The 26666-nt window shown below is 44.3% G+C and overlaps 1 protein-coding gene across 4 annotated transcripts in view; it reads right to left on the minus strand.

Moving 5' to 3' along the window:
- Positions 1-26666, minus strand: part of LOC137422167 (tight junction protein 1) — a 200503-nt gene that overhangs the window by 110577 nt on the left and 63260 nt on the right. For all 4 annotated transcript variants that reach the window (XM_078772224.1, XM_078772222.1, XM_078772221.1 and 1 more), the window contains exons 4-13: positions 26460-26562; positions 19956-20110; positions 19126-19346; positions 18867-18970; positions 16419-16587; positions 8422-8560; positions 4237-4382; positions 3580-3679; positions 3221-3371; positions 2847-2955 (exon numbers count right to left, since the gene is read on the minus strand). In XM_078772224.1, coding sequence (XP_078628350.1) covers positions 2847-2955; positions 3221-3371; positions 3580-3679; positions 4237-4382; positions 8422-8560; positions 16419-16587; positions 18867-18970; positions 19126-19346; positions 19956-20110; positions 26460-26562 — 1397 coding nt within the window. The remainder of the gene's footprint in view (positions 1-2846; positions 2956-3220; positions 3372-3579; positions 3680-4236; positions 4383-8421; positions 8561-16418; positions 16588-18866; positions 18971-19125; positions 19347-19955; positions 20111-26459; positions 26563-26666) is intronic.

Below are 26666 nucleotides of genomic sequence, written 5' to 3' on the forward strand. Positions count from 1 at the left end.
CCGTGGAATGTTTATGCCACCAACTAATGCTATGAGAATATGAGTGCTAAGAAATAGGAAGTGATCAAATAACAGATTAATCGAAGCTGATCGAAATTGTAAACCCAATGCTTTTTATACAATCGATGAAAACACTTTTGTGTAATACAACTCTTTTGAACAAATCGAATGATGTATTTTAATGCAGTAGTTTTATTTGCCAGAAAAAGGTCGCACGTCAACGTTTTACGGGAGCATGACAGGAAATAGTGGAAACCGAAGCTTGTTGAAAGCATAACTGAAAGCTTTTTCTTCCCCTAATAAGGCCTCTTCCCAACCCCCAACCACCCCCCCCCCCCCCATCCCAAAATTAAGCGAGGTTTCTTTGTGTCAAACAGGAAGAGGGACAGACTACTGTGCTGTGCTACTGTGCGCTGAAAGATGGGAGAACCTGCAATTGTTAACACTCACAGATCAACACAATGCAATGTGTCCCAAACTGGCAAAAATGGAGGCATTTCACACAGACAGACAGAGAGCACTCACTATATGCAAACAGATTTAAAAAAATAAATCAATGTTTAAATTATGTAATCCTACTATTTTAAATGATGTTCTGATTATACCATCATCAGCATGTTTTATTCTTTCGAGTGACGAACAATGAAAATAGAGTACATTAAATCTGAATATCAGGATAAGCATCAATTCAAAGGAAATGTTTTCGTTCTAAGATCCTTGTTTGTAGTCTGACTACAACAACAAAACAACAACATGCATTTTAAGGCCATTTTCCCTGCTAGAGCGGGGGTTAGCCTTGCGGTCCCCATGACAATCTTCTCCATCTTGCCCTATTTTCTGCATCTCTCCTTGTTAACCCCCTTGCCCGCATTTCTTCTTCCACCATCTTTAGCCAAGTCTTTCTCGGTCTTCCCCGTCCTCTACTTCCTTCTACATTCATTTCCATCACTCTTCTCAACCAGTCACTTTCATCCTTCCTCAACACATGACCAAACCATCTCAACCTGTTCCTCTTCACAGCATCAATCACAGGCTCTATTCCCATCATTTTTCGCAATTCATCATTTGTCTTCCTCTCTCTCAACGATACTCCGCACATCCATCGAACCATTCGCATTTCCACCCTTTCCAACCTTCGTTGCTGCTCTACGTTCATTACCCATGTCTTGCTCCCATAAATCACAACACTTCTCACACATGCAGCATACACCTTTCCCTTCAGCTTCAAAGACACTCCCCTCCTCATCAGCACGCCACTCAGTTCCCGAAACGTCTTCCATGCACATCTCACTCTAGCAACCGTTGCCGAGTCTGATCCACCTTCTCCATTCAGCATGTCTCTGAGGTAGCAAAATGTTTTCACACCTTCCAACTTCACGCCGTCTCCAAGATCCAACTCAACATTCCCTCCATGTGCAGCTTCCTCTGTGCACAGCTTACATTTGAATGTAGCTGCCACACTGGTTAATGACCCTCTCAGACCACTACATTTTTGATGAACCCACTCAGCGCACATTGTACATTGAATGGAGTTCACTCCTGCCTGCACACAGCACAGGGCCACTTCCCAGTTCTTTCCACCTCACCACATGCTTTACCATTTGCCATCACCTTCGTCTTTCCGATATTCACCTTCAGACCTTTTGTCTCCATACATTCCTTCCACGTGTTCATCTTTTCCTTCAGTCCATCCATACTTTCCGCAATCAACACCAGATCATCTGCATACAACAACTCCCACAGTAAACCCTCCTTTACGTTCTGAGCCAGCACCTCCATCACAGCTACAAATAGTAGTGGACTTAGTACCGACCCCTGATGCACTCCCACCTTCACCTCAAACTCACCACTGTTCCCGTCCTTAGTCCTTACAGCTGTGCGCGCTCTTTTGTACATTGCCATCACTACTCTGATCAACCATTCCTCCACTCCTAACTTCCTCATTGCCCATGTCAATACTTTGCGTGGAACCCTATCGAATGCTTTCTCCAGATCAACAAACCCAAGAAACAACTTCTTCCTGTTCTCCATGTACTTCTCCTGCAACTGCCTCACAATAAAAAGCGTGTCTGTCGTTCCTCTTCCTGGCATAAATCCAAACTGCATTTCGTCGATCTTCACTTTCTTCCTTATCCTTCTCTCCAACACCCTTTCCAATACCTTCATTCCATGCTCCAATAACTTTATCGCTCGGTACGAGCCACACTCCAGAGTGTCACCTTTCCCCTTGTATAGAGGGACGAGGGTACTCAGTTCCCAATCCACTGGAATGCGGCCTTCTTTCACCACTAGATTACAGATCTCTGTCATTCTCTTCACACCCCAACTTCCTGCTGCCTTCAACATATCTCCCACAACTCCCGTTGGTCCTCCCGCTTTTCTACTCTTCATTGCTTTTATCGCTTCCTCAACTTCCTTCTCAGTTATCTTCTCTGCCGGTCCTAAAACTGGGTTACTCTCTATGTTGCCATCTCATTCATTCTCTGTATTCAACAGCATTTCCATATATCTTTTCCATCTTCCTTTAATTCCATCTGGGTCCACAACGATTTGTCCCACTTCATCCTTCAAGCAACTCACCCCCAGAGGTGTGATGTGATGGGGGTGAGTTGCTTGAAGTCTGACTATTATAATAATTTTCATTCAATCCTTGAAAAAAATAAAAAAGACCCACAATAAACACATTTTGTTACCATGCTGCACGAGCTATCCCAGAACACACTAAGCATTGATGTGAAGGAAATACGGTGATAGTGTTCCTCCTTCGCCAAACACTCCTAATACATCAATTCAATCCTACTTTTGAGCACATTAGAGAAAGAGTATCTATAGGCGTGCATACTGACCATCCCTCTTGCGCTGTGCATGCACTGTAACCTCCTCTCCCTTGGGCAGATCCAGCAGAAACAGCACAGCCTCCTCACGGACTATGTTCCTGAAGTCCACATTATTAACCTGTTACATGCAATGGAGATATCAGCACCATGCCAAAGCTCACAGAGAGTACTTCCTGGTCGAAGGGAATCATTTTAAATAAAATAAGGCATAATTTCCACTGCAACCTAATATTTTCATGACAAATACGCCTACCCCTCTCCCCCACGTCCCCTCCACCTTTGACCCAACTCTCCCTATTTTATTCCATTTCCAAAAGAGGAGATAATTCAACTCCCTCACCTCCCCCAACCCATTTTCCTTTCCACAGTGGAAGCAAACTCACCCCAAGGATTTGATCACCCTCTTGTAGACCCTGTTCGGCAGCTGGGCTACCCATGGTCACCCCAGCCACAAAGATGCCCACATCATTGCCACCTGCAAGGCGCAAGCCAACACTGTCCCCCTTACAGAACCGGACGAGCTTAACTGTGGGGCTGATGGGAGAGTGAGGCACAATAGCATTAGCAAAACTCGAATTATAAAAGAACAGATTTGTACATCATTTCACTTGGAGAACCTATAGTTAGTATGTGTATACATTACTCGTAACACACTGTGTGACAAATGGAATCACACCTTCGCGACAAGGTAGATTCTTCAAGCTGCCTCCCCCACTTCTCTGACTAGGCAAAAGTTGCTCACCTGAACATCTGTTCATCGTCTTGGGGCTGGTACCCTTCAGTAGGGCTCACTGGAAGGTCCACGTCTGGCTGTCCACTCTGGGCAAACACTGGCTTTGGGTCTGAAAAAAAGCACAGTAGAGAAAACTATATGGCAGACAAATGGCCATATCAATCAGTAATGCACATGGCAGCATCGAGGAGCAAGACTGGGATGCATTTCAGCCTGAAAACATCGTAGATTTTCAGAGGTTTGTTGTACAATCACCTTCAAATATGTACACGAATAATTAATTATCTAAAATTCAACACTCAAGTATTTTCATTTTTAGCCACAGATGACATCAAAATCTTCAGAGCAATAATTATCCTTGATCAAGCACATCAGCTTAAGTTAGGACCACTTGATCGAAATGAGGAAATGCATTACAAACCAAAGATTTGTGCCACAATAGCCTTTTTAAAGTGCTTTGTTTTTAAATTTTGTTAAATCATTCTCCAATTCCCCCAATGCCAATTGTTATGTACTATAATGTTAATGCCTCCCTGAAGAGCCTTCAAAGCAGAAACATAATCGAAATAACTATGCTAACACACAAACACTCAACCACAATCTCCCCCCCCCCCCCCCCCACCCCGTCCCCCTAGTAAGCGGCACCAAAGCAACCCTGACACAGACCAGGAGGTGGAGTGGCTTTATCTTCCACACGTGTAGCTCTGGACTCTTCTACAACCTTGGCATTGGGTACCCAATCCTGCTCAGTGACAAAGGGTGTGGGAATGGCACCGATCTTCAGCATTTTGTGCCCAGCATTGTTTTTTCGCCTATATGCACGCAAAAAAACAATCACAGAAAATTGTCATTTCCAAGGCAGTTTTAATCGTTATATTGCATTCAAGATGAGGTCGAAATGAAAGTTCAAGACTGAAGCTTTGTTTAACATTTGGGAGATCATTGTAGTTTTAATCATCAGAGAACGTGCAACTTTCGGTGACAAAATGGCCAACTTTGAGTCTGTACAATAACCAATCATGGCATAAACCACAATTAACGTGCTCTGTTCAACCAATAAGGGACCCACAAAACTAAGACGTGACTGCTACCACAGAAACTACAGGTAAATTCACACAAGTTACATTTACTGCTTACCTGTGCCATCCCACCCTTCAACAAATACGACACATAATAATCATCAGTTTTTGAAGTTCAGGTTTATTTCCTATTTAGCTGATATTTAGGCCTAAACTCTTGCATACACAGTGGATCTTATTACCAACTACAAATAAACTCACTTTAAGCTTCTTTATTCGAATAATTACACTTCGTCCCTAACTCTCTCCGGCAATGTTAAGTTAAGTTAAGTTAAGTTAATGTTAAGTTAAGTTCTGTCGCTCAAGCTTTTGGGTCTCACTATCTGCCATGATCTTTCTTGGGAAAACCACATTTCCAAGCTGGCCTCCAAAGCCAGTCGCCGACTGGGCATCCTCCGTCGTGCGAAGTCCTTCCTTGGCACACCTGAGCTCCTCACCACATACAAGGCTTTCATCCGCAGCTCAATGGAATACTGTTCCCCCCTCTGGGCTGGTGCTCCTGCCTCACACCTTGCTCGGCTTCACGCTGTTGAGGCCAAAGCTTTCAGAATCATTGGAATCTCCTGCGATGTAGTCAACTCCGAGGGCCTTTCACTCACTCACCGCAGGCAGGTTGGTGGTCTTTCTGTCTTCTACCGACTCCTCTCTGGCCTTGCTCCCCCAGCTCTCTCTGTGCTCTGTCCCCCAAATATTCCTTCAGGTCGCACAAGATCTGCCTGCAACCCTCTTATGGTTAAACTGCCAAAGTCTAGGCTCTCTGCTCACCTTCACTCTTTCATTCCCCTTTTCTCCCGCCTCTGGAACAAACTCCCCCACTCCATTCAATCCCACTCCTCCCTCCAGGTCTTTAAAACAGCTGTTCACCACCATCTCTTATCTTCCCCCATCGAAAACCTTGATCTTTTCTACCCCCGGTAATTCACCCCAGAGTCCTTGCAGCGTTCATATGTTTTATTCCTCTCCCACTTCCCCCCAAGTCCTCCCGATGTCCCTGCTCTCAAATGTTGTGTTTGTGTCCTTCCCCCTCTCTCCCCATCTTGTCTGCCGCTCCCCTTGTTTTTTTGTGTTTTGTGTGTCGGTTTGTCTTTTTTGTGATTATTGTTAGCTCTTTCACGAGCCTCGATCTTGTATACAAAAAAAAAAAAAAAAAAAAAAAAAAAAAAAAAATGACTTTCCCATTATCAACTGTCTATTAGATGTTTAACACAAATTTTCACTCCATGTTGTGTACCAGAGTAACTTGTTGCTGGCTCCTCTTGTGATATGAAAGTGAAAATTAATCTGAGTAAAGCCAGCAAATGTGCTTCTACCCTCTCCCCAGTAACCCTCCTCCTCGCCCTCCAATCCCTCATATCCCTCCAAACAGAATCACGTCTTTGCTTGCCAACCCATCAATACAAACGCACACCCCTTGCATATGTGCTACCCCGTCCTGCCTGCCTGGCTTCTATCCACCCATCAAACTTTCTCTAGATGAAATGCACTGAACCTGAGAAATCACATTTTCAGCAAACGTTCATTAATCAACGAATCACAGATAAAACTCAACTGGGCCTTCATATTGCTCAAGATCATATGACATGGCTAAATTTTGCAATCACATGACACGTACTTGTGAAAGGAAAGGGGCAGATTATTCACAAAAGTATTGTACAATAACCAATCAGGGTGGCAAAACACAAGAGCCACACCACACACCACATTGAAAACTGAAAACTCTGGAAATTGAGGCCTATGTAACCAGAATTTTTTTGGAGAGGGTGTGGGGTTCCACATGACCTCATTTTCATAAATAACCACCTATACTGAAGCTGGAAAGCAAAAAGCCACAAGACTCAATTGTCTTCGACAGACATGTTGACAACAAACATGTTGTGAACAAGTAAGATGTCAAAACCAGAGAGTTCATGGAACGCCTTACCCCACGCAGTGTTCAAGTTTATAATTCAACTGAAATAAAACGATGACTTTAAGGGTTGTATAAAAAAGAGGATTAGCACTGTTGTTGCAGTGTCTTATACACCACCTTATTGAATATGTCCAAGTTCTGCAAAATTGGAGGTTTTTGGAAGTAATAAGAAGTCGATTTGTGTTTGAGAGTGTTCAAGTATAAAATGAAATTTAAATAAAATAAAGATTTTAAAGGTTGTGTAAAAATATTATTTCTGGAAGTTCACCACTGTTGACACAGTGGCTATAACACCACATTATTTACCACGACGTTACATTAGTTATTAATGCCTGTTGAAAGTGTCCTTTACAACTCAGTTAAAACAGAAAGTTTCCTGTTTGGAATGATTTTCAATCCTCTGACTTCCAGACAGGCAGAGTAAGAAAATTATTTCGCTCCTCTCTGCGCATGTGCGATTGGGATGAATTATAGTCCACCAATGTACTACTGGTGTTGGGTGTTTGATGGTGTTTCAGGGTGTCGATCCCTGGTGTTGGGCTAGCGGCTAGGGTGCCGGCTTAGGATCCTAGGATCCTGGGTTCGAATCTCGGTCGATCGCCGAATTAATGCCAGGGGGGTTGACTCAGCCTGTCATCCTTCCGAGGTCGGCTAATTGAGTACCAGTTCACTGGTAATTCCGTTTGTCGTTGAAGGCAGCAAAAAGGGTTGGCGTCAGGAAGGGCATCCGGCCGTAAAACATTGCTTCAAAAAGGGGACCAAAAAACAACAACTACCACGGTCCCCGAAAAGGCCAACCCCCGCTTTGCGGGGAAAAATGGCCTCTAAACGGTGTTTTTTTTTTTAATGTACTACTAAACTGCAGGTTCGTTTTCCGATCAATGTTCAAAATACAATATTCAATTGAAATTAAGTTGTTACTCAATCATAAACTGATGTTTGTGGATAGACGGACAGACGGACAGACAGTGAACCAATTGCTCAACTGCACTTTTTGCTTCACATGTGCAGGGTAATTAAATTTGAAGCCAAGGTAAAAACCAGCAAAGTTTGAGAACGTCCATTCCTAACAGTCACGTCAAGACCATTTGATATCGGCTGCATCTGAAAACGCACATCATGCTTCCTGAGAAATAATCATTGCTGGCAATAGCCACAGGAAACCCTGGCAACTATTTAATTATTTTGCCATTGTTTGGCAAACCTCCTTTCTCCCTACCAATGCACTCACAAAAAAATCCTTCTTGAAGAGAAAAACATTGCAAATCAAAACAAAACCAACTGGACCACGTCCGCTCGCATACCAAAAAGAATAATACAAAAAAACTCCCTCATCAAGTGCCTGGCATTCTTCACATGCACAAGCCTGTTCAGATCCACAGTCAAACTACAGAGAAGCCAACACGGTATACACAAACATGTTATGTGAACAACTCGGGCTGGGCAATTAACTAAGGCTCTGTTTACATGCCACAGCATATCAAAACATCCCATGCAGTGAACATGGCATCAAAAATACCATAATAAAATCTCAAAAACTGTCACATGCAGGTAAGGAATATACATTCCCTTAGCCACTTTATTTTGTCAAAATATACCTCTAAAGGATGATTGGTAGAGGAAAAAATACCACTAGATTTGTTAACAAACTGGCATGGTCATATAATGCACAAGCCAGGAGCATTCACAAGCCAGGTGTCTTGCCTATGATGTTCATACGCACAGTGTGTGTATGATTATTTGCCTATGATGTTCAATGTACATGATACATGTACATTAAAAAAGTAACTGACCTCCGCCCCCAACAATCTCAATCCCATCCTCACCCAAACAGAAAAAAGAAAAAAGAAAAAAGATACTCACGTGTCATCTGGCTGATCACCTGCCTTGTCCGAGAGGCCAGACCCATGGCCAGCACTGTGCGGAGACCGAGAATGATTATTTCCCAGTGGCTGCTCCTGGTTTGAATGGTCCGAGTGCAGAGAGTGGATGTCGGAAATGTCTACACAAGGAGGCACATACCATCTCATATGTTGTAAGTGTAGCCAAGCGGCACAGTTTTGAAGCCCAAACAAATACGACCGAAGGGCACCAATGGTATGCGAATAAAAGTTCATGGCACATGGCTCCACAATACTGTGCACAGGTGCAAATACAAACCTCCTTCACAGATTCAAAACAAGTAATTTTTCAAACTTCTCATTTAATGGGTAAAGATAACTACAACTACGACAACAACAACTATAATTGTGCCAATAACAAGAAGACCAATTGTACATCACTATCCCTTTATAGTCCAGGACTTTATGCAAAAATATAGGGTCAACCTCAAAGAAACTGCAACAGAATGTTTCTCAGCTGTTTTATACTCAGTTAAGTTCCCTCTGACATATTAAAAGTTTAAGTTGTTGTTGTTGTTGTTGTTGTAGTAGTATAGCCCTGGACAGTTCTCTTGAACAAGCTTGCAGCATGGAGACAGCCGCTCAATCTCCCAGGAACGACCCAGAGATCCCCACATCCAAGATGGTGTACCCTACCTTCGCGAAGTCAGGGCCACGACAGAGTTATAGAAAGAGAGCAAGAGAGAGGGAGAGAGAGAGGGGGGAGAGGGAGAGGGAGAGGAAGAGGGAGAGGGAGAGGAAGAGGGAGGGAGAGAGGGAGAAGGAGGGGGAGAGAGAGAGAGAGAGAGAGGAAGAGAGAGAGAGGAATAGAGAGACAGAAACAAGAGGGAAAAGGCCGGCCCATGGGGAGCGATCGGCACTATGGCGGCAGCAGCAGAAAAGAATGGGGAAGATTTGACCCTCGGCTTATGGTCATGATACCTTCCATGGTATGGGGATGATTGGTGCCATAACCCTTATAACCAAAACCAGCAACCCGATTCTCAGGGTAAAGGTCACACCCAGTGACTTATCTATGGTGGGATGAGTTAAGATTCAGTATCACAGAGAAGTTACGGGATGACTTTTGTCACAATATATTAAAAGGTGTCCAGATGTGAAGGCCTATGACCCTGTAATGCATCTCCGTATTCTCTGGATGCCTTGCATCATGTTAGGATCACCAAGGCCAGCATGGTTTGGATTGATGCAATTTGTGCATCACTGACGACCGTGGTAAATCATCTGTGACGTTTCTATGTTTCTTCTGATGATCAACATGCATTCCAGTGATGCAACATGCATTAACTCAACACTGAAGTTTATCTGTGCATGACCGAAGGTGGTGTCTTTGAGAATCTGATGGGTGACTCAATGTCTACAGATCAAGTTTGGCGGGCGAATGTGTTGGCCAGAATCAATGACTTACTTGAGAGCAAAACCGAATCCTTGAAGTCTTCGAGGACTGCTAGACTCTGGTTGCAATACATAGCTATGGTGGATATGGTGGTACAAGGAAAGGAGCTTCCCTAAAAAAAGTCAGAGCAACTGTGAGCAAGTCAAGGTGTTTGATTTAGTCAGCTTCCACCCAAGGTGTTTTTCAATACTCCCCCCTTTGTCAGATTACTTAAGACTTTAAATATGATTACTTAAGAGGACACTTTCCTGATTATGAAACAGTTGAGAGAGTTCCTGTTGCAATTAGTTTGAGGTCAATCTGTATAATGCTTGGACTATTAGCAATGTCCACAATATCCAAGAAAGAAAAAAAAACGACACCAAAGACAATGTTTTTGATTTTTCATCAACTTGGAAGTGGGAGTGAGCACACCACCACAGAGGAGTCACTGAAGAACGACTTAACAACTGAGTGAACAAATATTAAAGCATGTGAGCTCGAGCCATTTTAATTAATCTCATATCGCCTGAACTTGGAAGCCAAACACAAGAGGAAAAAAGAATTTAAACAAATTAACAAAAAGGGGGGAAATAATAAAATAAGTGCAAATGGTTCAAAGTGCACGTGTAAACTAGTGTTTATGTAACATGAGATTGTGTCAAGATTAGCGAACACAACAAGCACTGTAATGAACCAAACTTTTCATCACCATTTTGACTGTGCAACATAAGGAGCTCAAGAAGAAGACGAAGAAAAAAAACCAAAAAAAAAAAACCAATAATATATATATATATATATATATATACACATACACAGTGCATTCAGAATATTCAGACCCTTTCACTTTTTTCACATTTTGTTATGATGCAACCTTATGCTGAAATCGTTTAAATTCCTTTTTTCCCTCATCAATCTACACTCAATACCCCATAATGACAAAGAGAAAACAGGATTTCAAAATTTTTTGCAAATTTATTTAAAAAAAACAACTGAAATATCACATTTACACAAGTATTCAGACCCTTTGCTATGACACTTGAAATTTAACTCAGGTGCCTCAGATTTCTCTTGATCATCTTTGAGATGTTTCTACACCTTGATTGGAGTCCACCTGTGGTAAATTCAATTGATTGGACATGATTTGGAAAGGCACACACCTGTCTATATAAGGTCTCACAGCTGACAATGCATATCAGAGCAAAAACCAAGCCATGAGGTCGAAGGAACTGCCTACAGAGCTCAAACAGGATTGTGTCGAGGCACAGATTTGGGGAAACCAACAAAAAAAATTCTGCTGCATTGAAGGTTCCCAAGAGCACAGTGGCCTCCATCTATCTATCTATAATTCCAGTAATCTCTGTGTGTGTGTGTGTGTGTGTGTGTGTGTGTGTGTGTGTGTGTGTGTGTGTGTGTGTGTGTGTGTGTGTGTGTGTGTGTGTTTGTCTGTGACCGCTGTTTCTCGACGACCACGGGTCCGATATACTTGAAACTTGCCAGGTATATTGCTGGGGACCCGAGGATGTGCCTTTTCAACGTTTCATATTAATCGGACAAGTAGTTATCGAGCTATGTCCAAAAAACGATTCAACCAATCAGAGAGCAGCGAGTTATCACGTGTGCCGAACGTGGCGAACAGACTCTGCCTCGGACGGCACATTTGAGAGCGTATTCATTTATTTCACGTTGGCAAACTATGTTGCCGCTATGTTGGCGTTAAACTATGTTTTAAAACTAATCTATCTATAATTCCAGTAATGTGTGTGTGTGTGTGTGTGTGTGTGTGTGTGTGTGTGTGTGTGTGTGTGTATGTGTGTATGTCTGTGTGTCTGTGTGTCTGTGTGTCTGTGTGTTTGTCTGTGAACGCTGTTTCTCGACGACCACGGGTCCGATATACTTGAAACTTGCCAGGTATATTGCTGGGGACCCGAGGATGTGCCTTTTCAACGTTTCATATTAATCGGACAAGTAGTTACCGAGCTATGTCCAAAAAACGATTCAACCAATCAGAGAGCAGCGAGTTATCACGTGTGCCGAACGTGGCGAACAGACTCTGCCTCGGACGGCACATTTGAGAGCGTATTCATTTATTTCACGTTGGCAAACTATGTTGCCGCTATGTTGGCGTTAAACTATACACAAAGAATTAAGTTAAGCACCCCCCCCCCCCCCCCCCCGTTTTTTTACAACCTCGCACATTACAAGTTTGTTGTCGTCAAAACAGTGTAATATACCCATGATATTGCTATATTTTCTGGAGAAGTGATATTATGGTCACATAAAAACATAACAATCATGCCGTTTTCAATATTTTATTCTGAATAATTTAAGGTGAAATTTTTTGGGAATTTTAGGCATATTTTCACCTCAATTTAAGTATGGAGCTATAGGTCCATCACGGACAGTGTGGATGACGTTTATGTTTTCTAACGTACAGTCATTGTTCTGAGAGGACCTCTAGCGATCTTTGCGTCAATAACGTGTGTAGGACCCACGTGATCGGATCACTGACTCAACCCTACGTCTCATAGACCCTGTAAGCCGTCGTATGCGTTGCTGTGGCAGGTTGTTCCATTCCCAATCATTATTTGATCTCACATACCTTAGAATATATGCCAATGTATACATATACACAAAGAATATATATTAGGGGGTGCTTACCTTAATTCGTTGTGTAGGGGTGCTTAACTTAATTCTTTGTGTATATGTTTTAAAACTAATTAAAACTAATTTGCGATTCTTTCGCTTTCCTGCGCGTTTGTGCACGCTATGGCGATTTCTTTACCAAACTCCGCAAGCCGTTCGCTTTGGACCAAACCATTTCATGTAAATAGAGGGGGGGGGGGGATTGTCACCGTACTCGCAAGCCGTTCGCTTTGGACCAAACCATTTCATGTAAATAGAGGGGGGGGATATAATTTTAGATATAGATATAGTACGGGCATGCCCTAGTAATTCTTAAATGGAAGAAGTTTGGAACAACCAGGACTCTTCCCAGAGCTGGCCGCCCGGCCAAACTGAGCAATCGGGGGAGAAGGGCCTTGGTAATAGAGGTGACCAAGAACCCGATGGTCACTCTGGCTGAGCTCCAGAGATCCTGTGTGCAGATGGGAGAAACTTCCAGAAGGACAACCATCACTGCAACACTCCACCGATCTGGGCTTTATGGCAGAGTGGCCAGACGGAAGCCTCTCCTCAGTGAAAGACACATGAAAGCCCGCTTGGAGTTTGCAAAAAAGCACCTAAAGGACTCTCAGACTGTGAGAAACAAGATTCTGTGGGTCGGTTAAGTAACGTTTTACATCGGTAGGTTAAGCAGTTTCTGAGATATAATTATTTAATATTTTCCTTCAATCCAATTGGCTGCCACACCTTATGACCAATGACATTTTCGTAATCAACTTTTAATCGCCATGCCTAGTCGAGGATACACGTAAAGTTTCGAGTCGATAGCTTTGGTGATTTGTGAGAAGATGTTTTTTTCAGGTTTTAGGTTAAATCCAATATGGCTGCCAAACCATGTGACCTACGATGTCATAACTTTCATATTTCAAGACAAATGGGTCATGATCATGTGCATGCAATTTCTGATTTTTAGGTTAAGGCATTCAATTAAAACATTTATGGCTGGTATACCACTTCACCGATGGTCATTATCATGCTTTTGTTCCCCTTTGGGAGTACTTGATAATTTTTTTTGTTCGTTTTGTTTTTTTTGTATACTAATCGAGGCTCGTGAAAGAGCTAACATTTACTTCACAAACAAATCAACCAGACAAACAAAATATATAAAAAGAGGGAGCGGAAAAACAAGATGGGGAGAGAAGGGGAAGCACACAAACACAACATTTGAGAGCAGGGAGATGTGTGGAAGGGAGAGGGCTTGGGGGGCGGAGGCATGGGAAGGGAGGGGGGGGGAGGGAAAAGTATAAAACACAAGGACACCAAGAACTTCCAGGACAGAAGTTGGTATTTCAAAAAAGTGGAATTGGGGTGAAATTAGCGGGGGTAGAAAAGATCAAGGTTTTGGATGGGGGAAGATAAGAGATGGTGGTGAACAGCTGTTTTAAAGACCTGGAGGGTGGAGTGGGATTGAAGAGAGTGAGGGAGTTTGTTCCAGAGGCGGGAGAAAAGAGGCATGAAGGAGTGAAGGTGAGCAGAGAGTCTTGATTTTGGCAGTTTGACCATAAGAGGGTTGCAGGCAGATCTTGTGCGACCTTTTGGAATATTTGCGGGACAGAGCCCAGAGAGAGCTGGGGGGGCAAGGCCAGAGAGGAGTCGGTAGAAGACGTAAAGACCACCAACCTGCCTGCGGTGAGTGAGTGAGAGGCCCTCGGAGGTAGCTTCATCGCGGGAGATTCCAATGATTCTGAACGGTTTGGTTTCAACAGCGTGAAGACGAGCTAGGTGAGGCAGGAGCACCAGCCCAGAGGGGAGAGCAGTATTCCATTGAGCTGCGGATGAAAGCCTTGTATGTGGTGAGGAGCTCAGGTGTGCCAAGGAAGGACTTCGCACGACGGAGGATGCCCAGTCGGCGACTGGCTTTGGAGGCCAGATTTGAAATGTGGTTTTCCCAGGAAAGATCATGGCAGATAGTGAGCCCCAAAAGCTTGAGTGACAGAACTTCTTGGAGAGGATTATTCAGAAAGTGGATGGGAGGGTTGTCCAGTCGGTCTTTTCGGAGAGACATCGTAAGAGTGTGAGATTTGTCAGGATTGAAAGACATGTTCCACTTGTTTGCCCAGTCTGTGATTTTGTCCAGGTCTGCAGAGAGTGAGGAGGCTGCAGACTGCCGATCTGAGGGATGAAGAATGGAGCGACAGAGAGTAAAGTCATCAGCAAAGAGATACAGAGGATTTTCAAGAGAGTCAGAGAGATCATTGATGAAGACCAGAAAAAGCACAGGGCCCAGAACACTGCCTTGTGGAACTCCAGCCTGAACAGGAAGAGGAGATGAGAGAAACCCATTCAGGGCCACACGTTGACTACGACTAGAGAGGAAGTCCGCCAGCCATGCGTGGAGATTTCCATGGATACCAAAAGAGGAGAGTTTGGTGAGCAGAGCGGGGTGCCAGACCGTATCGAAGGCACGTGATATGTCAAGGGAGACTGCTCTAATTTCCTGTTTGGCATTGAGGACCTCCATCCATTGTTGAGAAAGCAGAAGTAGCATGTCCAGAGTAGAGTTTCCTGGTCTGAAACCAAATTGATGATCAGAGATCAAGCCATTGGAGAAGAGGAAAGATTTCATATCTGAAGCAATGATGGATTCCATGACTTTGCTGATAATTGGGAGAAGGCTGATTGGTCTGTAGTTGCTGGGATCTGTTTTTGCACCTTTTTTGTGCAAAGCGGTGATGTTGGCAGATTTCCAAGCAGATGGAAGATGACCTTGAGCAAAAGAGAGGGTGAAGAGAACAGAGAGAGGGAGTGAAAGAGCGGAAGAACAGGATTTTAGGACCCGTGGGCTGATGCCGTCAGGTCCAGTTGCAGAATCCGAGTCGAGGGTTGACAGAAACTTTTCCACCTTGTCAGGAGGAAAGGACACAGAGTCCAGGAGCAGCTGGGTACGACTGGGTACGGTGGGTACAGAGAGGGATGGGTTTGGGACACAAGATTTAGAGGCAAACACAGAGTTGAGGCATTCAGCTTTTTCACGTGCGGAGTCAGCCGTGTGGCCATTTGAGGTGAGGGAGGGGATGGAGGGGGAACAAACACCAGAAACAGATTTGACCAGACGCCACCAGGATTTGGAAGAGGGAGACAGATAAGAGAGTTCGGTCCTGAGAACGGAGAGATATTGTTTCCTGGCTCTCCTGAGGGTGGACACACACTTGTTTCGGGCTTTGTGAAAGGAAATGAGATTTCCTTCCGTTGGATTTGCTTTCCAGGAGACTAAAGCAAGTTGTTTCTGGGCAATAGCCTCACCACAAGATTCCGTGTACCATGGACGGGAGGAAGGGTATGACAACAGAAGATGAGATGGGATAAATCTGTGCATGAGAGAGAGAGCAGTTTGCTTTGGAAGAATTCCCAGGAAGAATTTATGTCAGAGGCAGTAGAGATGGGAGACCAGTCCAGATGATTGATGGCTGCTTGAAAACCGTGCCAGTTGGCCTGAGTGAAATGCCAGACTCGTCGACGCTGAGGAGGCTCTCTGAGACTGGTCAGAGAGATTAGCTAAGTTTAAAAAATTTCCATTCAGCAGTTTCCAAGAAATATTTTTTAAATTATTTGCATTTAATCCAAGATGGCTGCCATACCACATGACCTACGACATCACATTTATCATAAAACTTGGGTGTCACTCCTACCCTGAACGTTTTGTCTCAATCAGACATATGGTTGCTGAGAAAAACGGTGTTTAGCCCGTACAGATGGACGTACGTATGGACAACCAGAAAACATAATGCCTCCACCCCCGAAGGTGCTGCCATAAAAATGAAGATGTTTGTACCCCTCCCTCCTCCTTCCCTTCCCCCAAACCACTCAAAATACTGAAAGGAAATGAGAAATGATGACGATGATGATGATGATGCTTTATGACAAAAATCGATGCGAAGTGAAAAGCACAGTCTTCTTACCATCACGATCAGAGTCCTCCGACGAAGGAAGGCTGTCATCAAGCTCTGGCATATTGGTGAGGGTCTTTCGCTCATCCCTCTGCACCACCAAGCGCAGCTTCCCCTTGGACTTCTCAATGAGTTTGCGTGCATCTGCCAGTGACATATTTTCAGTCACCGTACCATTGATCTGCAAAATACACCAGTGCATGTAACGGAAGGAATGAGTTAGAGCTTAAAATAAGGCATCCAACAGTGTTGGTAAGGAAAATAGACAGATAAAGAGACTACCTTGAACGGTTCGCCCAAAGGAGATTCAAAATAAGGGTCTTCTACATGAAAGCATGAGTAGATGGGAATAGGAAGTAGGGTTTCACAATCAAACATGTAGTATATGCCCAGGAGCCAGAATTAAACTCGTGCCTGTTGTTGTGCGAGGGTACATCAAAGCAAGACTGTCTATTTTTTTTTATCATTGATTCCTGTCATTACTACTGCCTAGAAAAATCAAATCCTCTGACAGTGCAAAATTGTAGGGTATCTGCGCACGCAGGCACACACGCGCGCACACACACACACACACACACACACACACACACACACACACACACACACACACACACACACACACACACACACACACACACACACACACACACACACACACACACACACACACACACACGAAAAAGTAAGTACACCCCATGTAAAGTTTTGACTTTTTCAACATATTTCAACATACAGCTATTTGATCTTCATTTCAACAATATTGATAGATAAAGGTGATATAATATAACAAATATCATGAAACATTTACATTTTGTAGTCCACTGTATAATTTAAACATAAAAGCAAATTTCTCAAGTGGAAAAAGTAAGTACACCCCTACATTTATCACTACTTCAAATACCTAAAATTAGAATCAGGTGCACCAGCTCAGGTGCAAATGATTAGAACATCGTTAGAGAGGATCTTGGAGGAACTTGTCTTATTTAAACCTCAGACATTTCGTTTTGTTTGCTCTTTGTTGTTGAAGTGTGTGGTGTCACCATGCCTAGAACAAAAGAGCTCTGAGGCCTTCAGAAAGAAGGTTATAGATGCCTATGAGTCTGGGAAGGGATTTAAAAAGATCTCCAAACAATTTGAAATCAATCATTCGACTGTCCGGAAGATAATCTACAAGTGGAGAAGATTCCAAACAACTGCCCACATGTTCAGGCCAGGCCACCCCAGCAAGTTCAGCCCGAGAGCAGACCGCAAGATGCTGAAAGAAGTCTCTAAGAACCCCAGAATGTCATCACGGGACCTACAGGTAGCTCTTGCCACTGTTGATGTCAAAGTGCACGAGTCTACCATTAGAAAGAGGGTGCACAAATTTGATCTACATGGGAGGTGTGCCAGGAGGAAACCATTGCTGTCCAGAAAGAACATCAGGGCAAGACTAAAGTTTGCCAATGAACACCGAGGCAAAGACCAGCACTTCTGGAACAATGTGCTCTGGACAGACGAGTCAAAGGTAGAGCTATTTGGCCACAGTACCAGAAGACATGTTTGGAGAAAACCAAAGACAGCATTTCCCCACAAGAACCTGATACCAACTGTAAAGCATGGTGGTGGAAATATTATGGTTTGGGGCAGCTGTGCTGCATCAGGGCCTGGGCAGCTCACCATCATATAATCCACGATGAATTCTTCATTGTACCAGAGTGTGTTTGAGGATAATGTGAGGCCATCTGTCGGAAAGTTGAAGCTCAACTGAAGGTGGACCTTGCAACATGACAATGACCCTAAACATACAAGTAAATCCACCAAGGAATGGCTGAAAAGAAAGAAATGGAGGGTTCTGGAATGGCCAAGTCAAAGCCCGGATCTAAATCCCATCGAGATGTTGTGGGGGGATTTGAAACGAGCTGTGCATGCAAGAAACCCCTCAAACATCGCACAGCTCAAATAATTCTGCATGGAGGAGTGGGCAAAAATTTCTCCCAGTCGATGTCAGAGACTGGTAGACAGTTATAAGAAACGCCTACTTGAGGTTGTTTCTGCCAAAGGGGGCAATACCACCTATTTGAGCCAAGGGTGTACTTACTTTTTCCACATGCGAAATTTGCATTTATGTTTATTTAAATTATACAATGGACTACAAAATGTAAATGTTTCATGATATTTGTTATATTATATCACCTTTATCTATCAATATTGTTGAAATGAAGATCAAATAGCTGTATGTTGAAATATGTTGAAAAAGTCAAAACTTTACATGGGGTGTACTTACTTTTTCACGTGACTGTAAATGTGCCAATAGACAGCTGTCCTGGTTTTTGATAGAGAGAGACAGAGAGAAAGACAGAGAGAGAGAGAGACAGAGAGAGACAGACACAAAGACAGAGAGACAGAGAGAGAGACAGAGAGCAATCAGCAAAGCCAGAATAAATTACACATTTATGGGTGTTGTATTTCAAGAAGCACCTTTAAAACGATGTCACCCTCCTGGATGCTGCCATCTCGGGCAGCAAGCCCATCGCTGCCGATGTCCTTAACATAAATGTGACTGCCGAGACGCAATCCGTAGCCTGATTGTGAGTGAAAACACAGAAGGTTCAGACTCTGGATATCACTTTCACACGAGTGGGTCACACATTCAACTGCAAACACATAAAAATGCCTGCCACACTGACGGCCTGTGAAATATGACACGAGGATGGTGTAGGGCAGTGATGTTCCTTGCCTTCTGTTGGCTTGCTTTTCACCAGCATGACCTTGAGAGGCCTGGGAGGGCGATATGGCGAGACAGAGCGGAGAGAGCCAAGTGACGCACTGCGCCCACGACTTCGGCTACGACTTGGGGACCCTCTACTCCTCTCTCTCCTCCGTCCCATACCACCCTCACGTCGCTCACCGCCTCCATCATCCCTTCGTCTCGGTCTTCGGCCATCTCGACCAGAACGTCTGCAAAGCATTACAAGTGCGACAGAAGGTCCCAAAAATATGTATAACACTCAATGTATCCAATCAGACATACATGATTGGGAGTGAATATGTTCATCTGACAGAAATTACTTTCAGTGGCAAAAATGTGCGACACTGGCTGGAGAGCATATAAAAAAGGGAACTGTCATATCAAGTTTCACTTATTGGTCATACGGGAAAAAATCTCAATCCCGCTTTTAATTGCGGTACTTAATTGTGCAGAATAGGCTTCCAAGACAATAATTTGAAAATGTCATTTAACAATGCAACTGCAAAGTACTGGAAAAAAGAATCATGAACAGAGGAAGATGTCATTTTTTCCAGCACATACACGTCACAAAAATATTTCGATTTATGGAGTCAGATATTCCAAGGACAGCTGTCCCCAACCCACCACGTCACCTTTTTATTCAGTGTAAATTATGCATCATGAACAGAGCACCCAGGCTATGCAGAAAGGCTAGGTTCACTGTCATAGTAACAAAAGCATGTTCCTAGGCAACCACAAAGTAGCAGGCACTACAATGACATTTGTTATGTGTGGAGATAAAAGCAATTCATAGACGAGGTATTCAGTAGAGCACGCACCCAGCACTACGATCGCTGTAATTACTGCGCCTATCAAAGTCTTCGTCTTCACCGTATCCCATGCTGTACTCTTCATCTTCCATCCCACGGCGTCTCAGTGGTGGGGACTGTTGTCTCCCCAGGGGCAATTGAACCAATCGTTTGCGTCGCACTGTCTGCACAACACACATGCAATTCATGATTGACAAACAAGCATATGCATAATAGCAGAACCAGATTGGTAATCCAAACCAAAGTAAAAGCTACCAATGCTGCTCTGATTAGGATTCATACGCAGCAAGCACTGTGACCATTCAAAATGCAGATTTTGTGATGTGGTCCACAACACAAATGCAATCTTCCTTAAGCACTTGCACAATTTTGGCAAAGGTGATATAAAAGATCATGGTTTTGGATGGGGGAAGATAAGAGATGGTGGTGAACAGCTGTTTTAAAGACCTGGAGGAAGGAGTGGGATTGAAGAGTGAGGGAGGTTTTTTTTTTTTTTTTGTGATACAGAATCGAGGCTCGTGAAAGAGCTAACATTTATCAAACAAACAAATCAAACAAACAAGCAAACAAAGTATATAAAAAGGGGAGCGGTAGACAAGATGGGAAGAGAAGGGGAGGAAGCACACAAACACCACATTTGAGAGCAGGGACATCGGGAGATGTGTGGGAGGGAGAGGGCTAGGGGGGAGGCAGGATAGGTATAAAACGCAAGGACACCAAGGACTTCCAGGAAAGAAGTTGGTATTTCAAAAAAGTGGATTTGGGGTGAAATTAGCGGGGGTAGAAAAGATCTAGGTTTTGGATTGGGGAAGATAAGATGGTGGTGAACAGCTGTTTTAAAGACCTGGAGGGAGGAGTGGGATTGAAGAGAGTGAGGGAGTTTGTTCCAGAGGCGGGAGAAAAGAGGAATGAAGGAGGGAAGGTGAGCAGAGTCTTGATTTTGGCAGTTTAACCATAAGAGGGTTGCAGGCAGATCTTGTGTGACCTGTAGGAATATTTGGGGGACAGAGCCCAGAGAAAGCTGGGGGAGAAAGGCCGGAGAGGAGTCGGTAGAAGACGGAAAGACCACCAACCTGCCTGCGGTGAGTAAGTGAAAGGCCCTCGGAGATAGCGTCATCGCGGGAGATTCCAATGATTCTGAACGCTTTGGTTTCAACAGCGTGAAGACGAGCTAGGTGTGAGGCAGGAGGACCAGCCCAGAGGGGAGAGCAGTACTCCATTGAGCTGCGGATGATAGCCTTGTATGTGATGAGGAGCTCAGGTGTGCCAAGGAAGGACTTCGCACGACGGAGGATGCCCAGTCGGCGACTGGCTTTGGAGGCCAGCTTGGAAATGTGGTTTTCCCAGGAAAAATCATGGCAGATAGTGAGACCCAAAAGCTTGAGTGACAGAACTTCTTGGAGAGGATTATTCAGAAAGTAGATGGGAGGGTTGTCCAGTCGGTCTTTTCAGAGAGACATCGTAAGAGTGGGATTTGTCAGGATTGAATGACATGTTCCACTCGTTTGCCCAGTCTGTGATTTTGTCCAGGTCTGCAGAGAGTGAGGAGGCTGCAGACTGCCGATCTGAGGGATGAGGAATGGAGCGGCAGAGAGTCGAGTCATCAGCAAAGAGATAGAGAGGATTTTCAAGAGAGTCAGAGAGATCATTGATGAAGACCAGAAAAAGCACAGGGCCCAGAACACTGCCTTCGGGAACTCCAGCCTGAACAGGAAGAGGAGATGAGAGAAACCCATTCAGGGCCACACGTTGACTACGACTAGAGATAAAGTCCGCCAGCCATGCGTGGAGATTTCCATTGATACCAAAGGAGGAGAGTTTGGTGAGCAGAGTGGGGTGCCAGACAGTATCGAAGGCACGTGATATGTCGAGGGAGACAGCTCTAAATTCCTGTTTGGCATTGAGGACCTCCATCCATTGTTGAGACAGCAGAAGCAGCATGTCCAGAGTTTGTTCCAGATGCAGGAAAAAAGAAGAGCAATGAAGGAGTGAAGGTGAGCAGAGACTCTTGATTTTGGCAATTTCAACAGAAGAGGGTTACTGGCAGATCTTGTGCGACCAGTAGGAATATTTGGGGGACAGAGCACAGATAAAGCTGGGGGAGATAGGCCAGATAGGAGGTGGTAGAAGACAAAGACCACACCTACCTGTCTGCGGTGAGTGAGTGAAAGGCCCTCGGAGTTAGCTTCATCGCGGGAGATTGCAATGATTCTGAAAGCTTTGGTTTCAACAGCGTGAAGACGAGCTAGGTGTGAGGCAAGAGCACCAGACCAGAGGGGAGAACAGTATTCCATTGAGCTGCGGATGAAAGCCTTGCATGTGGTGTCTGTGGTGAGGAGTTCAGGTGTGCCAAGGAAGGACCTCGCACGACGGAGAATGCCCAGTCGGCGACTGGCTTTTGAGGCCAGCTTGGAAATGTGGTTTTCCCAAGAAAGATCACGGCAGATTGTGAGTCCCAAAAGATTGAGTGACAGAACTTCTTGGAGAGGATTGTTGAGAAAGTAGATGGGAGGGTTGTCTTGTTGGTCTTTTCGGAGAGACCTAGTAAGAGGATTGAAAGACATGTTCCACTTGCTTGACCAGTCTGTGATTTTGTCCAGGTCTGCAGAGAGTGAGGAGGCTGCAGCCTGCCGATCTGAGGGATGAGCAATGGAGCGGCAGAGAGTGGAGTCATCAGCAAAAAGATAGAGGATTTTCAAGAGAGTCAGAGAGATCATTCATGAAGACCAGAAAAAGCACAGGGCCCAGAACACTGCCTTGAGGAACTCCAGCCTGAACAGGAAGGGGAGATGAGAGAAACCCAGTCAGGGCCACACGTTGACTACGACCAGAGGAATTCCGCAAGCCATGCGTGGAGATTTCCATGGATACCATAGGAGGAGAGTTTGGTGAGCAGAGCGGGATGCCAGAACGTATTGAAGGCACGTGATATGTCAAAGGAGACAGCTCTAATTTCCTGTTTGGCATTGAGGACCTCCATCCATTGTTGAGATAGCAGAAGCAACATGTGCAGAGTCGAGGGATCGGGTCTGAATCCAAATTGATGATCAAAGATCAAGCCATTTGAGAAGAGGAAAGATTTGATATCCGAAGCAATGATGGATTCCATGACTTTGCTGATAATTGGGAGAAGGCTGATTGGTCTGTAGTTGCAAGGATCTGTTTTTGCACCTTTTTTGTGTAAAGCGGTAATGTTGGCTGATTTCCAAGCTGATGGCAGATGACCTTGAGCAAAAGAGAGGGTGAAGAGAACAGAGAGAGGGTGAGATAGTGCGGCAGAGCAGGATTTTAGTACCCGTGGGCTGATGCCGTCTGGTCCAGTTGCAGAATCATAGTCGAGGATTGAGAGAAACTTCTCCACCTTGTCATAAGAGGAGGACACAGAGTCTAGGAACAGCTGGGTATGACTGGGTACGGATGGTACAGAAAGGGACGGGTTTGGGACACAGGATTTTGAGGCAAACACAGAGTTGAGGCATTCAGCTTTTTCACGTGCGGAGTCAGCTGTGTAGCCGTTTGAGGTAAGGGAGGGGATGGAAGGGGAACAAACACCAGAAACAGATTTGACAGACGCCACCAAGATTTGGAGGAGGGAGACAGGTTTGAGAGTTTAGTCTTCAGTGTGGAGAGACTGTTTCCTGGCTCTCCTGAGGGTAGACACACACTTGTTCCGAGCTTTGTAAAAGGAACTGAGATTTCCCTCAGTTGGATTTGCCTTCCATGAGGTGAAGGCAAGTTGCAGCAGACATTTGCAGGGAAGTTAGTCATAACCAAGTCGAGAAGAGAAGATACTCCATTGACTGAGATCCGGGTCGGGAAATTGACAGATTGTGTCAGTCCCAGTGAGTCGCAGAAGTCCTTTGCTGAGGTGCCATGGCTGGTGTGAGAGGAACCCACACCCAGCCAGCTGGCATGATGACAGTTGAAGTCACCACATATGAGGAAGAGAGAGTTGGGATGAGTGGATAGAAGTTGGTCCATGTTGTCAGAAAGGGAGATGTAAATGGAGTCATCACTCTTTGGAGGACGGTACAGAACACATATGAACAAAAGGTGGGAGCGGAGAGGAAGCCGTAGCCAGAGGTACTCCTGGCTGTGGGGTGGAGAGAGGGCAGTGCAAGGAGAGTGAGGAAGAGAGTTTTTGATAAAGATAGCAACCCCACCACCAGGACGAGGCTCAGGTCTATCATACCGGAGGGGGGAGTAACCAGGAAGACATAAAGAATCAGAGATGTCTTGAAGGAGGAATGTTTCTGTTAAGCAGATTACGTCTGGTTTGTCAGAAGCAACCTGTATGGAGAGATCAGTCAGGTTTGAGTGAAGGCCCCGGATGTTTGACGGCCATACCGTTAAGGAAGAGGGAGGGGGAGCATCGGGTACATGACAGGGGAGTGGAGGGGAGGGGTAGGGTAAGATGAGGGGTGAGAGGATGAGGTAGGGAGAGCTGTTGATAGTGTGTCGGACATTACAGAAGAGTTCGGAGAAAAGGAAGGATGAGGAGGACAAAAGGTTTGATGGTGATTGGAAGAGGCACAGTGAGGTGTTGTTTGAGAGGGGGCAGAGCATAGTCAAAGGTGGAAGTATGTGATGGAAGGGAGAGGAAGTGGGGAGGAAGCAGGCTTGAGGAGGACGTGGTAGGGGGGAGATTTGGAGAGAGATTGTAGGGGGGGAGATTAGAAGAGGAGAGGTAAGGGGGGAGTTTTGAAGGGGAGGGGTGAAGGGTGAGTTTTGAAGGGGAGGTGGTGGGGGTGGGGGGTGGAGCTGGTAGGGGGGAGATTTGGAGAGAGATTGTAGGAGGTGAGATTAGAAGAGGAGGGGTGAGGGGAGAGATTAGGAGAGAGGTGAGAGGGGGAGGGGGGGTTAGAAAGAGGACGATTTATGAAAAACGGACATTTATTGCCACTTGGGTTCATTGTGATTTTCAAATCAGAGATCTGTTTGAGAACGATAGAGGAGAGGTGGAATGAAGGTGAGTTTAGAGAATGTAGGGAGGAATGACTAAGAGATTGAATTTTTTTTGTGAAGTGGAATGATTTGAAGAGGAAATTGAAAAAAGCTTTTTAAATAGGAAGAAAAACAGCATGTTGTAATAAACCATTCAATAAAATACTGCAGGGGAAAGTATAAACATATTTAAACAAAACTGTGAAAAACGATCTGGGAAAAGTCCCTGAAGTGAGGGCGTGGATCAGAGGAAGGAGAAAGGGTTAAATAAGATGAAGGAAACTAGGAATTGGAAGGGTGAGTTACGGCTGGAGATGGAAGGAAGAGGTGGAAGAGGAGATAAAGGGGGCAGGGTGAGGAGAGAAGGAAATATTATTTTTCTGTTTGTTGTTGTTTTTTTGTTGTTTTTTTTGTATATGGAACGTTAAACAAAGGATAGATGTTCGGGGAAGTTAGGGGGAGAAAAGGAAATCTAAGAAATAAGCAATACAGCGAAAGAAAGAACTTAAATATACAGAACACCGCCTGGGTGAGAGGGTCCTAAATTTACCAGGCCGCACACGCGGTGCGAGCCGAAAACTATTTAACTGTACACAAGTTTGTGAATTGCAAACCAAGATTAACTCGAAAACACACAGAACACATACAACAATGAAATAACGAGCGGAAATTTGACAAAGACACAAATTGGAAAAATACTTAAAACTTTGAAGCCGTGCAGACGTCGAAGTCGCTTCCTTGCTCGAGGGACCGGAAACGGAAGCTGCTAGAGGCCGACTAACATCGGCCTCTAGCAGCTCACATGAAATTTAAAATGTGATAACAAAACATGCAAATCATGCTTTTAAATATGAACATCATGTTCAGGTCATGAAAATCAAATGCAATTACACAGAATTAGTCTACTATGTGGCACAAAATGTCCTACTGGGTAAAGTGCTGCAAAGTCTGCAGATGTCTGTTAAACTTTTATGCAAATAACAATTAAAGTGGATAAAGGAAGTGCTGAACAAGACAGATAAACAACAATCAAAAACATTAAATTCCACAATAAATATAATGTTGAATTCCATGGTTGGGCAGGCCATATTCAAAATGCAAAATGGCAAATTCCAAGGTACCGCACTGTAATATTATAAACAATGATTTTGTAACAATCTAGAAATATATAGAATAATACAAAAAATGATGAAAATAAAGCAAATTGCTGATTCGATGAGACAACTGACAATAAAAAGCAATGTTGAGGACAAAGGAAAAGCTTGCTCAGAGTTTACAAAAAGAAGCATCAACAACAGAATACGTAAATAAATCACAGTCTGATGAGAAATCAATTTTAAACATTATCAAGGGCATAACAGTACAAGTATAGCAATCAAGGCCACTTGCTGCAAATAAGCAAGGTTTTGGGAGATCGGCCTCTAGCAGACACGTACAGGCTAGAATGGCGCTTACACGGACTCTGCTTCCCACCACACAATCCCAGGAAATCCCACAGCCGGCCGGCCAGACTCCATGCGGAACACAACAACAATTTCTCATAATCGTCACTCCTCAGTCGACACTCACCAGCTGTACTGATTTGCCGCTTTTCCTCAGCTGCTGTACGGCAAATGCGTGTTCCACGTTGTCCATGGCCACACCGTTAACCATCATGACTCGGTCGTTTTCTCTGGCAGGGAGGGAGAGGCGTTAATTCGGCACACAAACACAGCTGTTATAATGTTATCATTGCCAACTATATGATGAATGATGTTTCTCAATACGTATGGAAGA

This window comes from Myxine glutinosa, chromosome 2 (genome assembly GCF_964187855.1).
Source record: "Myxine glutinosa chromosome 2, kmMyxGlut1.1, whole genome shotgun sequence".
NCBI classification, from domain to species: domain Eukaryota; kingdom Metazoa; phylum Chordata; class Myxini; order Myxiniformes; family Myxinidae; genus Myxine; species Myxine glutinosa.